The sequence below is a fragment of the Asterias rubens genome, chromosome 1 (assembly GCF_902459465.1).
Source record: "Asterias rubens chromosome 1, eAstRub1.3, whole genome shotgun sequence".
NCBI lineage: Eukaryota > Metazoa > Echinodermata > Asteroidea > Forcipulatida > Asteriidae > Asterias > Asterias rubens.
Genome location: NC_047062.1, coordinates 21,748,898 through 21,764,279, shown reverse-complemented (window position 1 = coordinate 21,764,279; position 15,382 = coordinate 21,748,898). Strand labels below are relative to the sequence as shown.

At 39.1% G+C, this 15,382-nt stretch overlaps 1 protein-coding gene across 1 annotated transcript; it reads left to right on the top strand.

The window, feature by feature from the left end:
* Nucleotides 1–48: 48 nt before the first annotated feature.
* Nucleotides 49–13,537, top strand: LOC117296095. The gene is made up of 10 exons (XM_033778970.1): nucleotides 49–127; nucleotides 2,187–2,280; nucleotides 3,681–3,778; nucleotides 4,002–4,103; nucleotides 4,594–4,718; nucleotides 5,561–5,729; nucleotides 6,306–6,409; nucleotides 6,924–7,040; nucleotides 7,548–7,669; nucleotides 8,399–13,537. Exons 2-10 carry the CDS (start codon nucleotides 2,232–2,234, stop codon nucleotides 12,310–12,312), a joined length of 4,800 nt encoding a protein of 1,599 aa, XP_033634861.1. The 5' UTR covers nucleotides 49–127; nucleotides 2,187–2,231; the 3' UTR covers nucleotides 12,313–13,537.
* Nucleotides 13,538–15,382: the final 1,845 nt, after the last annotated feature.

Below are 15,382 nucleotides of genomic sequence, written 5' to 3'. Positions count from 1 at the left end.
CTCAACTTTGTACAAATAATGTGCTTTTCATGACGTCATCAAATATTGAGCTCTCGAGCTGTTCCTTAAAAATTTTACCGGGTAATTAAAACGAAAGCTGGAGGAAATGTCGCTTAATTGGCTGCAGGTTTGTTCATTTTAAAAATGTTCGTAAAAACACCATTGCATGTCCAACTTCAATTGTGAAAAAACAGTGTCGAAATTTGCATTCGTTCGAACGGGTGAAAACATGATTTAAATTTAAATTTAAATGTTTGTTATTTTTTGTTCTGTTGAAAACTGTACAAAAGAATGCTCTAACCGTCTTTTCCCGACACTTTTTTCATATGACACTGCACAGTGGGCATGCACACATGCTGTGCTGTAGCTATAAAAAAATGACAATAAATTAGTCAGCTCGTATAATCAATCTCTATATTCAAAGGTTACTTTTGGTTAGTTTAATTATTCAAATAAGTTAATTTAATTATAAAATAATTGTGAAAGAAAACAGTGTCGAAATTTGCATTCGTTCGAACGGGTGAAAACATGATTTTAATTTTATCTTAAATGTTTGTTATTTTTTGTTCTGTTGAAAACTGTACAAAAGAATGCTCTAACCGTCTTTTCCCGACACTTTTTCCATATGACACTGCACAGCAGTGGGCATGCACATGCTGTGGCTATAAAAAAATGACAATAAATTAGTCAGCTCGCATAATCAATCTCTATATTCAAAGGTTACTTTTGGTTAGTTTAATTATTCAAATAAGTTAATTTAATTATAAAATAATTGTGAAAGAAAACAGTGTCGAAATTTGCATTCGTTCGAACGTGTGAAAACATTATTTTAATTTTAATTTAAATGTTTGTTGTTTTTTGTTCTGTTATAAACTATACAAAAGAATGCTCTAACTGTCTTTTCCCGACACTTTTTTCATATGACACTGCACAGTGGGCATGCACATGCTGTGGCTATAAAAATATGACAATAAATTAGTCAGCTCGCATAATCAATCTCTATATTCAAAGGTTACTTTTGGTTAGTTTAATTATTCAAATAAGTTAATTTAATTATAAAATAATAAAACTTGTGTTTCTTCTAGTTCTGAGTTCAACAGTTCAATTAAAGGTATTAAATAAAGTTAAAGTATGCTCCTCTCTTCCAGAGTCTATCAAATAAGTTTTTTATAAGACTACTAGTCCTACTAGTACGTACTACATTTGTCGTACTACACTACTACACTGGTCTCTTAGTACTACTGTCATTAGTTGCGATAACGTAACCCTCCTGCCGACGGCGTAGCCTCCGCTGTCGGCAGGAGGGTTACGTTATCGCAACTATACTGTCATGACTTTACATAGTTCTGATTTGTTTATGTTATTTTATCATTAATTCATAAACACGGTTAGAAATAAATACTGACCTAGTAAAAGTCCTAACAAACTAAAGTATTTATGAATATGAGATATGAATTGATTTGAAATTGAATGATGTCAACCATTTGCAGTTGAATTTTCTTTGAAAAGTCAGGTTAGCACAGTCACGTGGTGTCTGGTGCGAATCCTACCAGGGGCATTGTGGATTGGGTTTTTCAGTCCCTGCTTGACTTCGTGGGTTTTCCCTGGACAATTCGCTGGGATTTTGTTCCCACTTGTAAAACTGAAATGTCTTCATTGTCTTCTCTCTTACCCTGTCTAGATACTGAATACTTCTAGAAACTATAAGGCTCCCCTGTGAGGGGAGCCTTATAGTTTGGCTCCCCTGTGAGGGGAGCCTTATAGTTTCTAGAAGTAGATACTGAAAAGGCTTTGACAAGTATTATCATAGCTGTAGATGTAGATCTGTAAACACTAAATAGCCGAGATTAGTCAAATTAAAAAATCAAATAAATCCAAGACTATACATACAATATTGTGGACTGATAAATATTAAGCTCATTATGGCTAAACAAAAGAAATGTTGTCCGAGCAATAATTTGAAAAATATTAAGCTCCTTATGGCTAAAACAATATATCAAAAAGGACTTGGTGTAGCAATTCCAATCTAAGGGGGGCATTTGTGTTGTCAACAGTCAACACACCATTTTTGTTTTATTTATTATTTATTTTTTCATTTTTTTCATTTTGTCAACAGTCAACACACCATTTTTGTTTTATTTATTATTTATTTTTTCATTTTTTTCATTTTTTTTTTTTTTTTGCAGGAGGAAGCTGATTTGTAATCAACCAAACAGTATACAGTTACTAAAATGGATTATAAGATTTCCCTGGACAAAAGGACATATGATTTCAAGGAAGGTAACTATATTTTGCAGAAATTTGTGTACCATTTGAGCCTTGCTCTACCACAACTGCTGTGATCTACTTAAAGACAATGGACACTATTGGTAATTGTCAAAGACCAGTCTTCTCACTTGGTGTATCTCAACATATACATAAAATAACAAACCTGTGAAAATTTGAGCTCAATCATTCGTCGAAGTTGCGAGATAATAATGAAAGAAAAACACCCTTGTCACACGAAGTTGTGTGCTTTTAGATGGGTGATTTCGAGACCTCAAGTTCTAAACAAGAGGTCTCGAAATCAAATTCGTGGAAAAATACTTCTTTCTCGAAAACTACTTTATTTCAAAGGGAGCTGTTTCTCACAATGTTTTGTGCTATCAACCTCTCCCATTACTCATAATCAAGAAAGGTTTTATGCTAATAATTATTTTGAGTAATTATCAATAGTGTCCACTGCCTTTAAATACAAGAAGTTGACATTGAAGTTTAGTACATAGTTTGAAGCGTAGTTGGTTTTGAGGCAAGTGCATGATGAAGTATCAATGTACATTCGGTTTGTGATAACACCATGTGGTTATCGACTTTGCTGTGTGAAAACTGTCTTTCGACAAGGAGTCCTTGAGGATAGAGCAGGCTTTGGAAACATTGAGACCGAAATTAAGTAAACTTATGACCAGACAATTTTGGTGGTCTTGTGTTTTTGAATATTAATACCTCACCTCATCTTTAGCTTTAAAACTTGCGTACAAATGTTGCCTTGAGTCTGATAAGATAAAATATCTTGCAATTCTGCCTAGGATGAAAGTTTTACCCATAAGACAAAAGTGCTGAATAAATAAAGTTTAAATGTGTGACTGTGAACGTGTACATGTATAGATTTTTGTTCTCAGTTTGGTTCTGGCCATGTAGCAAGCCTTGCAGTCTTGTTGGTTATTTCCCCCAAATTCGAGCCCTGACCAATATCCTCAGTTATGATGATGATCAGTTCATGGCTCATCACCAGACTAGATGCTGAACAGGCTTTGATGAGAACTCCTGAGATGTACATGTAGATGTAGATGCAGAATTCAAAACAGACATACAATGCTCCACACAGACTCGGGTCATCGGACTCTCCCCTTATTCCAATTCCCAGATCCTCTTGGCTTTTTTGCGTGACTGCAGCTCTTCCCATGCTGGCCCTACTCTCTGGAGCAGTCTTCCACTTGCCCTTTGTCAAGCCTCATCAGCCATTTTTTCAAACAATTACTCAAAATCTATTTGTTCACACTTTAGTATTTATTTTTGTGTTACATACTTTGATATTGTTGAGCATCACTGCGTGATGGAATTGTTTTTATTTTTGTACTGACATGTGGTGTAGTGATATTTTTGCTAACTCTTTTTTTCCCCCTCTTTGTATAATTCAACAGGTGTATGCATTTACTGTAACAAAGGAGACGACGATGTAGACTGCGGCAAGCTTCTAAAAGACCCAGACGACAAGATCTCTGTTCACAATTATTGCTTGGTAAGTAATATCCTGTCATTTATCTCCTCTGCTAAATCATTTTAAGAATAATCCCTCATTTTATTCAAAGGAGCACAGGGATTAATTATAAAGATATTAATTTACAAAGGTGAACTTTGGCAAAACTGTTGTTGCTCCAGACCACAGTGTTCTAACGTGGCTCATAAAAACATTTCTTGTAATTTGTCAATCATCAATCATACATGTATCTTTATTTTAATAGTTGTTTGCAAGCGGTTTGTCCCAAAGAGGAGAAGATTCCGAAGGCATCAATGGATTTCTTCTGCCTGATATCCTGTCTGAATATCGGAGAGCCAAAAGACTGGTGAGTCATCAACCCGTAACTTCTTCAGAATTCCCACAAATTTAGACTTTCTGGTTTGTAAAACTTAGATGGACTTAGCTTTCCACAGCCAAGACAGCCAAGCATGCTCAACATTGGGCAGGTGTTGGATTACCATTATGATGTGATTCCACTTCAGAAAATTTGTAATTTTCTGAAAATATCAAGTCAAAAAGATCCATTCAGAACATATCGGATAAATCTGATAATTTGGTAACTACACCAATAAGAGTAATTGTGGAAATGCTCAGGAAAAAAACCTGTGCTTTTGCTGAGGTGCCCTTTTGCTGAAGTTCCTATACAAATTCAAATTTTCTTCATAGAAATGCCCCATACGAGAGGAAAATAGATGTGCCCTCTTCAAGGCTTTGGACCAGTCTATCTCACACACACAGCATTCTCTGGTTTCAATTAATATTGTGTTGCTTTGTACTTCTCTAGCTTTTGATCTGATTTCTAATTGTCTTTCCAGAAATGTGTTTACTGCTCACAACCAAGAGCGACCGTAGGCTGCTCTGTTCAGAACTGTCGGAGAGGTTACCACTTCAACTGTGGGTTCAAGAAGGAAGCCATTTTTCTCTTCTTTGATACTTTCTTGTAAGTTTGATCCCCCCAAGACCTTATTATAATTTTTGTTGTGACTGATTGTACCTTATGATTTGCTTTTGATGAAATAATTGAAAACAACTTTGTAAATGTGTATTAATTTTGGTTTTACCCAGACACACCAATGTGTGTAAGCACCGTATACTCATTAATTTCCCAATTGCTGTGGTTTAGTGACTGTGAAGACTGACTGTAGTGTTCTGTTTTTAGCTGGAAGTCACAAGTTCTGTTTAACCACTTAAGAAAATTAAACAAGAAAATAGAATTTAGCTGTTGCAAACTATAAGCTTGGGCGATATCGATTTATTGTATTCTCGATATATTGCCGACAATATATCGCGATATTCGATATAATCGCGATTAATTAAATTTGACATCATCAGTCTTCAAACTCCGAGTGAAAGTTGTAGAAGAGACAGTCTTCTGGTTTTACTCCAAACCTATGGGGTGCAAGATGTCTCAGCTAGGAAATACATCGCAATATTGTGATTCTTAATCGATATCGCGATATATCGCGATATATCGATATTTCGATTAAAACCAAATTGATCCGATATCAAAATCGTTTCCAAATTAGTATCGCGATATTCGATAATATCGTGATATCGCCCAAGCTTAGCAAACTACTTACCTACCAAAAGGACCTGTGGTATAAATGCAAAAAATAGTTAATAGCCTGGCATTTCGACCCTAGCAGAGTCTTTTCGAGTGTTTTAACCTTTGTGAAAGACTCTGCTAGGGTCGAAACGTAAGGCCATTAACTATTTTTTTGAAAGAAAATAAACGTATGCGCACAACTGTAAATTCTACTTACTCTCGTTGCCTAAACTCAGGTCATACTGCGTGGATCATCGTCCGCAGCAAGTTGGCCCAACAAATCCCTGCAGCCAATCTTCAGTCATGTGTCCGATCTGCATGGATGAAGTGGAAGCCAAGGTGTCCAACCACACACTGAGAACGCCATGCTGTAACAACACCTGGTTCCATCGCACTTGTGTTCAGGTAGGGATCTGTAAAATGCTTTAACACCCTAACCATCCAACAGTTCTCCATTGATCCATCTGTTTTTTATGCTGGAGCTGCAGGCATGCAAGGGTGCTTTTGACCGAGTGGTTAAGAGCATCCAATTCAAGTTTTGGTGGTTACATGTAAGTCATCAGAGTGTGGGTTAATATATGCCGGTCATGACACTTGTGTCCTTGAGCAAGATGCTTAACTTTAATTGCTTCTTTTCACCCAGGGGTATAAGTAGGTACCTACGAGGGCAGAAGATACTGCGTATGAAAAAGCGTTTGGAGTGCCAGGGCAGCCCAGGGCTGTACACTCCCCAGGGAGCTGTTGGCAGCCTGCCGCCTCGACCCATATATCATGAACACTGAGCACAGCCAGTGATTTTCAATATCATAGAGCACAAACATAGATCTTTTTTTTCATAGAAGAACACATTGTGTGTCATTTGAAAACTCCTTTTCTTTTAAATGTTTTACAATAGACAGCTTCAAATCAATTTTTGTTTCAAGACTATATCTAAACCTTATTTATCATAATATTCTTCCACTTTTCTTGCTTTCATTTTAGCGTCAGGCATTAAGCGCTGGTTACTTTTTCCGCTGTGCCATCTGCAATAACCAGACGGAATTCCAGGATGAAATGAAGCGGTTTGGAATCTACATCCCTGAACAGTGAGTCGGCCAATGATACATCTAATGGTTACACATAAATTATTTGTTACTGAAAATTCATATTTTGATTGACCTGCCCATGCACATTAACAATTTTATACTGAAGGGCCCTTTACTTACAAAGGACGTTGTATTTTATGAATGAGATTTTAGTCACTGTTATAAAGCATGATTTAAATCTTGCTAGTGGGAGTATAATTCGATGAGGTTTGTGTTAGCACCATGTGAACATTTCTTTTGGTTCTGAAAAGAACCAGTTGTCAACAACTCATTGTTTTGATCAGTATGCTTTAATCAGCGCCAGGAGAAAGAATCATCTTCATTCTCCTGAAGACAAAGGGAGCGTCATCCCCATACTGATCAAACTTTTAGCCGTCAACCACCGATTCTTTTCAGAACCACTACTCAAAAGTAAGTGCACATAAGGCTACCACAAACCTGACCTAATTAGTCACTGTTAAGATCTTTGGCTCTTGCTGATATGTTCGTTTTGGATGAATTTGATTTTTTAAAGTGATGCTTCATGGGAGCAGGAGGACAACGCTTACCAAGAGCTATACTGGAGACATGATAACTGTGATATCGACCCCTGTAAATGCCCGGAAGGCAGGAAGTACAATGAAGTGTCAAGGTAAATATCACATCAAAGTTATTCATGAGACATAAAAACCCAATTGCATAACCCATCTGGATGTCAGGGCTCAAAATTACCACAGGCCCGAGGCCAGTGATTTTAGAACCGGGCTAGTAAACAAATCTAACAGTCTTGTGTTTCAGAATAATAGCCCCTAGTGGCTCAAACCCCATTGCATTTGGAACCTGCTAGATTCTCCTTTCTTTTGTTTGTCCTTTTTAACTTTTTGGTAACAGCTCCTATTGTTTTGTACACACTCTAACTGGGGATCCTGTGGTCCTCTTGTTATATGGCCCTTGTTGAAATGCGTACACCCATGCACACATGCAATCTTAAGAATTGGGTTTGTGGAGGCCATTGTTCCATTGTGCAAAAGACCCTGCATGTCCCTTCCACAAGCCCACTTGTGTCGGTTGCATGTTAGATATAATTATGTTTATACTGATCTGTGTTGAAGTAATTTGATATCATATTGGGTTGTTTTGTTGTTGTTGTGTCTTACAGTAAGTGGGAGCTTGTACTGTGTGATCTGTGCGGTTCATGTGGTTGCCATCTTGCCTGTGGCGGGCTGAAGAACATCAATCAAGACTGGGCATGTTCTCAGTGCAATGCCATGCTAAGTAATGGTGAGTAACAATTTAAACTTGTAGTAGTATTAAGAGTTGAGTACCAGGGCCTAATTTCATAGAGCTGCTTAAGCACAAAAAGCAGCTAAGCAACAAAACAAATAAGCTAAACACCGGAATACCGTTACCAGCCAAAATACCATGTCACACGTAAAATTTGTGACCGGTGTCCTGCTCAATTCTGCTAAGCAGAAAATTGTTGAGCAATACTTTCTGCTTAAGCAGCTATCTGAAATTGGTGGCAGGTCTGATAGTTCAAGGAGGCAATGAAGGGATTGCCTCCATTCCCCCATGTCATTGAAATGCTCCAGTAGAAATTTACTATTTCCTCATAGGGTGCCCTTTACCAAGAAGAAAATGCTTTGGTGACCTTGCTCTTCAAAATGAAAGCATACAGGACTGTAAAAAACATTCTGAAAATTAACGATTTCTGTCACATAGGACTATCGGGCTTCGCTCAAAATAGCATTGACACTCAGCGGTTGTGCGCATGCATGTATGCTTATAGTTTTTACATTGAGTACTTCGGTTATGTATTGATTGCGTTGTAAATAAACGCCCTGCCAATAGATGTTTAAACACTTCTCACTGCATTTATATCGCACATTTAAAGATGGCCACTCTCGACCAATCACAATGGATAAACTATCTTGGGTATTTATGAATGCTCATTAAAACTTCAGTAAGAAGAATTATTATTTGTATTTTTTGTTTGTGTTTCATCAACAGCTACAGAAGTCAACTGTCCCTCCAAAAAATCTTCACAGGTACCTACATCGCCATGTGTGGACTCTCCAACTAAGATCGGAAACAGCACCAGGACAGCCATGAAGCTCATGGGGAAGCACCCCCGCACTCCGCTCTCTGCGCACGGGATGCGCAAGAAGAGCGCAACAACTACCTCTTCACAGTTTGGTTCTTTGGATCATTGCCGGCCGTCGACATCCAAAGAAGGTCTTCAGGAGACGGCGAGTCCTTCCAAGAGAAAGAGAAAGCTGTCATTTAACAGCAAAGAGAATGCACTTGGAGACACCGACAACAACTCTCAAGACACGAACTCAAAGAAGCACTGTGCTAGGAAAACACAATCGTTGGAATTCTGGTGTGAAAACATTAAAGCTGGGTTAAAAGCATCTGCAGGTTTGTGTTACGGGAAAAGGACTACTCTGCGTATGAGCATGCGTCCCAGAAATGTCTCTCAGCCGAGTAAGACCCGCCCTGTTCCATCTAAAAGTAAAACTGCAGAAAGTCCTGCCAAGAAGGTTATAAAGAAGGCAATAAACACTTCAGTTAGTAAAACAAAAGGGAGTTCAACTTTGGTCGCGAGTAAAATAGAAGCTTATTTCTCAGCAGCATCAAAAGAATTCACTGGTAAACCAGTTAATTCAGTTAAAAAGGATAAGGGCATTGCCGTTCAAGGCTCTTCTAAACCAATCAGCTTGAATAAAAACAAAATGAAAAGCGAGAAAGTAAGAGAGGTTCAAGTGGAGGATAAATCAAAGGTCGCAAAAGCAGCATCTAGTAAACAAGGGGGGAAAGGTTCCCAAAGAAAACCAACTCTCATCAAGATTAAGATTACTAAAAGACAACCAGATGTTGGTAATCCTCTGAAAGGTACTAGTGAAAAAAGACATGCCGGAAGCAGAAAATCTTTCCCCGAAGGCTGTGACAGAAAAACGTCTGTGATAAAAAAGGAGTATGAGGATAAATCCGCTGAAACTCCATCTACTGAGCGATCTGCGTCCCCTACGGAACAAGAAGTGTTCTTCAAGAATATGAAAGGGTGCCCTAGAAATTCTGTTTCCTTCATGCTAAACTGGGGGAAGAAAGGTGGTGACAACGATGACGTCGTTGCAACATCTACATGTGAAGAGAGCACATACACAAGTAGGGAGAGTGACTGTTACAAACATGAAGAAGAAAACATGGTAAGGGGACGCTGTAACACCACCCATCATGATTCCTTCCAAGGACATGCCCCACCAGACGGGTCAACACCAGCTGGAGCTGTCGACAAAGGTGAGGAGGAGATACAGCTTCTCTCTAGAAAGTCTGGCATACATCAAGACATCTCTTTGCAAAATGAGAGTACTGGTGATGCTACTCCCTTCTGCAACTTACGGGAAGGTGAACAATCATCTGCTAGCCAGCCTAAAGAGTCCTCGACTAGCCAAGTACTAAGTAAAGATAGCCCTGCTGGAAAGGCCAATTCCGATGAAAGCACTCCCGGGAGTGGTAACCCACAATCCGCACCCAGGAAGAGAAGCAGAATAAAACTGCGCCATATGTATCCATTAGTCAAACCACATTTGACTAAAGTGAAACGAAGAAAAATGAGAGCTCAGTCTCTACTACGGAGGTCTCAAAGGCAAAAGTGCAATGATTCTCAGTCTAAAAAGAAAGCAGCCCGCAGCGTTTCAGCAGTTATCAAACCGGTTAATCAAGTCAGAGAAACATCCAGTGGGATGCTTCTGAGGAGACTGCATTCCAAAAGGAACTATAGTCCCTATCAAACCAGACCAGGAGAGAAGCCTTCAGTGTCCAGTAGTCCTGTAAAGTCAACCAGACCACCAGTCAAAGTCGAGGATGGTACGAAGAAAGCCAGTTCCATCGAGGTTGATCTCGCTGGAGGTAACAAAGAACAACTCTCATGGATGCCAAGACGGGAAACAATTGAAAGTTATCTGGCGACTGATATTTCTCCTACCCTGCACCTTGAGAATTCAGAGGAGTCTTTATCCCATCCAGATATAGTTCAGCAGACTGGAGGAGCTTCCCTGAGGATGCATGAAGGGAAGAAAAAGCAAGATATTCCTGATGAGTCATTTGAGATTAAAAACACTATAGCCTCTCAATCTGATGGGGTACCCTCTCCTGTCCCGTCAGCTCTGATCTCTGAAGACGCCAACGAGATATTCGAGAAGCCAGATGCCACCAGCTGCGAAGAAAGTACACACACTGATGCTGAATCACTTGAAGAATCGGCTGTATCATCAGAGCATTGGACGCCTTCATCCAAGCATCCAAACAAAGATCCTATCATTCCATCAGTTATAACAGATGACAAAACTACTGATGAATCTGTTTGTGAGAAACCAGGTGACAAGAATGCACTTGGGCTCGAGATCGTAAAGCCACCCAGTGCTGATCGAAAATTATCGTCTGAGACATCACCAGACAGTGGAATCTCACAGAGCTACAGCTACAATATTGACGAGTTGACTGTGGAGAAACCGTCACCGATGATTATTGAGGAGAACAGCTTTCCTCCTTGGCTGCCAAGAGAAAGCCCAACTTCTGATCTGTGTAAGTCAAGGGAACAAAATGGCATGGTAGATGATCAAAGTAAAAATGGTGTAGAAGATGAACTCATAGAAAAAAATCATTGTGAGCATGGGGAAGCTGTTCCTCCCTCTTGCTCAAAGAGTGATATCGGCACGAACGATACTTCTAGAAGCCCTGAAAAGAGAAATGGCAATTGCCCCGAAACAGAGAGCAATGATCTAAAAACTGTTACTTGGGACAGCTATCGTAACATTTTCTCTGGTGCAGAGAGTGATATTGGCACGAACGAAACTTCTGGAAGCTCTGAAAACCGAAATGGCATTTGCCCCGAAACAGGGAGCAGTGATCTAAAAATTGTGACTTGGAACAGCTATCGTAGCAGCCTCAATGATGCAAAAGTCTCACCATCTGGATCACCATCCAGCAAGAACTTTGATTGCAAACTTCAGAATTCACCAAGCATTCCTTTTCCAGCCAAACCATCCTCATTGTCTCAGGATGACGGGGACAAGCAAGACAGTCCTGGTAATCCTTACTTCTCTATCCAGTGTCCAGAAAAATGTATTGACAGAGATGAAGATGCCAATACAAAGAAATCTATTCCTACTCCTGAGAAAATGTTGATTCAAAAGTCCTTACTTAATGTGTACTCTGAAACACATGAAGTGTCCATAAAGCAGGAGGAAACCTCAAAGGAGTCACCCGCAACAAGTTGTCTACCATCTGAAGAAAAGGATTCCAAAGGATCCCTAGAAAAGATACCCTCAGCAAATTCATCTGAAATCAAATCGTCCGAATGCACAACACCAGAAAGACATGAGAGTGTCTTTGATAGCCCCATAGCTCATAACTCAAAATGCCCTTTCTGTGCCGGCTGCAAAAGTAAGTTGGGACACGATTCTCCGTCTACATGTACCTCGACGGAAAGCTCAACAGATGCAGCTTCGCGATCGACAATGCTTCTCCGCTCTAATTCTCTGAGTTGCAAATCGCCATTTTCACCATCTCCCACTTTTGGCAAGGTTAGTCCACTTCACCCTAGACTTTACAGGGCGTTACTGGGACCGGGGTCGAGGCAGCCGACACGAAGCTCCCCGAGAACTACCAGCCCTGTGTCTCTCCAAAAGCGTGCAAGAGATAATCGATCGCCACTTCTAAACTCTTATCCTTCACGAATCAACAAAAGTCTTGTTCAGTCTTGCCAGACATCCTCTCATTGCACCCCAGGATCGTGGCCCAAGAAGCAACGCTCAACTTCAAGAAACGACCCCAGGTCGTCGACAGGGCCCCCTAAACCTTTAAGTGTGACAACTCAGGACTCTGGGAAAACAAAAGGCAGAGTAAAACTATTCATCTAAAAAAAATTATTTGAAGATAGCAGAATTGAATATTATTTATTTTGTATATTAGGCCTACATACTAATTTAGGTAGAGATCTTTAAAAAGAGATATTGCCATTGTGGAAACAGATTTTTGTAAAGTTTGGGAAAGTGGCATTGTGTATTGGCAGATAATTATAGTTTTTGAAATACAAACAAAACATTAAGAAATAATAATAACACGAATTGATTTCTTTATACGGACAAATGTAATTGTCCTTTCCCAATGTGTAAATACGTGTACATGTACATATAAATTACTAATTTCAATCTTTTATTATATAGAAAAAAGCTCTGTTTGAGAAGGACTCTCCTGTTGTGGAAACATGAGGCCATTAGTTAACTGTTTGCATTTAAAACCCAAGTAACTCTGCTTGGCAAGCAGTTTGCAATGGCCAGTTCTATTTTGTCAATGATAATAATAATAAGAGTAATAACTGGGCTCCAACATTTCCTTTGGATATTAAAATATCTGTGGTGTCCGTTTGTGAATGCTAAGGCCAGAGAGATACAGTTGGTACTCGCTGTCACCTTACTAAACCGGATGGAATTAACATTCTTGATGAGAATAATGTGGAATTTTTGGCTGTTTTCTCAATAAATGGATTGCACAAAGGGGGCTGGCATTCTAAAACACACACTTAAATGTAGTACAAACCACTTTATTCGGTCAAGCTTTTTTAAGACATTTTCACAATTTTATTGTGTTGGTTTCTTGTTTCAGAAATTGTTGTTTTTCATCCTACACAAGACTTTGTTTTACTTTTGTTCAGTTTAGGTTTCATTTGAATGGATGCCTTACAAAACTGTGACCATCAACATCTTAGTTTTTACTTAATGTTTTGTATATTAACTGCTACGAGGCAAGACAGAATTGAGAATTATAGAAACAGAATTTAACAACAAAATATGTATTTTATTAGTCCTTTCATCTTTAATTTAGTACACAGTGCAAATTTGCACATTTTTTTTTATTATATTGTGTGCATATTCATTAAAGAAGAGTGACATTTAAATGAACAATGTGTATCTTCCTAATGTGGAATTTCAGTCTCGATTGCACATTACATGTATACTTGCATTGTCTCATATCCTCTTTATGAGCTGTGAAACACATGTACTATGAAATCAGGGGTGGGTTTCACAAAGAGTTAAAGGCAGTGGACACTATTGGTATTTACTCAAAATAATTATCAGCATAAAACTTTACTTGGTAACCAGTAATGGGGAGAGGTTGATAGTATAAAACATTGTGAGAAACGGCTCCCTCTGAAGTGACGTAATTTTCAAGAAAGAAGTATTTTTCCACGAATTTGATTTCGAGACCTCAAGTTTAGAAATCAAGCATCTGAAAGCACACAACTTTGTGTGACAAGGGTGTTTTTTCTTTCATAGTTATCTAGCAACTCCGACGACCAATCTCTCTCAAATTTTCACAGGTTTGTTATTTTATGCATAATGTTAAGATACATGTACACCAAGTGAGAAGACTGGTCTATGACAACTACCAATAGTGTCCAGTGTCTTTAAGACTAGTCTTATCTCGAGTTAGGACGAGTTATTAGGACGAGTTACTCATCCTAGCTTGGGACCATCTTTGTGAAATCAACTCCCTGGTTGGCTAGTATGTGGTTTCTATCTCTGCCTTCTACCTCTGTGGACCCTGGTTCGTTTCCCACCAAATCCATTTTTTTGCACAACTAAATAGCAATGTTTGCTTTTCATTCAAATGAACAACAAATACATGGAGTTCTAATCCTGACAAAACATTAATTTTTGGGTTGAACAAAGAAAAATTGACTAGAGTCGGATTCCAACCAATGACCTCCGGATTAACGTGCCAGACTTCTACCAACTGAGCTATCTAGTCCTATTTTGGCAGTCTTCCTATTTTGTCAATATCTTTGTTAACACAATATTGGTAGCTGAAGTGACTGGGACGTCATTAAGATAAATGTTCTGTATTCCGTTCAATGTTTTTGTAGCTTCAGATAATGCTATTGGAAGTTTAGACGGCACAGATTTGTTGTTGTTATAGCCTCTGACCTCAACTTTGACAGCTTCAGTGACACATTACAGTCTCAACTCTAAGTCTTAACAAAGTATTATGCCTTGTTTCGGCCCTTCACATCAAGGAAAAAAACTCCAAGAATATTTTCCCAATAAATTTGTATTGCCCAGAGTTAATGGGAGACTTTTGGATGGTCCTTGTTCACAGTTGTGGCAGTAGTGCACGTCCTTAGACCTATGCGAGAGGGATCGTTAAGTCTGCTGCCACCAGCGTCTCAAAAGTCCCCCATTGGTTCCACATAATTATCAACTCTTGTCTGAAGTGATTGGAATAGTTCTATCTTTGTCGCTCACAAATGCTCCTGCTCTATCGACCCCTCCTCTTTGCAACATAACCAGCTGTCTATTGCCTCTCCGTAACAGATGTTCGATACGCAGAACATCAGTACGCTCTAGGGTGGCCCATTTGCGGAACTCATACTGCACATGGGAGACCAGTCCTGGCTTTTGTTCAGCTAGTCGCATGAACTGCTTATAGAGCTGTAGAACCTGACGTTGCAGTTTGCTGTGGCGGCTGGCCATTGTTCTGGCAGGTAAAACCAACAGTCATGTATGTATCAATTTTGTCAATCAGTACGTTCTTGGATCATTGGGTGATGAGGAGTTTGCCACAATCCACTTTACTTGATAGACAGCCTGTGAAGTGAAGAAACATTGAAAGGAATTAATCACAGTGTTAAAAATTCTCAACTTTGGCATTGTCATAGTTGGTTCTAGGTCTATCATTTTCATAGAAGTTTTTCTGCTAAGCAAATATAAGCAGGATACCAGTGAGTCACAGATTGAACATTAGTTGCGATAACGTAACCCTCCTCCCGACGGCCGCCAGGAGGAGGGTTACGTTATCGCAACTAATTGAACATATGAAATGGAATGTAACACAAGGCGTAGAATCCACTAAGTCAGACCGTGAAGGTAGAACTCAACACTATTTTAACCCCTTCCTTTTACCTCAATGCCACATCCCTTTTGTAGTTGC

What these genes read in the sequence shown, in the direction of transcription:
- LOC117296095 (XM_033778970.1), top strand. Translation starts at nt 2,232, where the DNA reads ATGGATTATAAGATTTCCCTGGACAAAAGGACATATGATTTCAAGGAA. An exon ending in TCCATCGCACTTGTGTTCAG is followed by an intron (nt 5,730 to 6,305) that starts GTAGGGATCTGT and finishes CTTTCATTTTAG; the next exon opens with CGTCAGGCATTAAGCGCTGG. An exon ending in CAATGCCATGCTAAGTAATG is followed by an intron (nt 7,670 to 8,398) that starts GTGAGTAACAAT and finishes TTTCATCAACAG; the next exon opens with CTACAGAAGTCAACTGTCCC.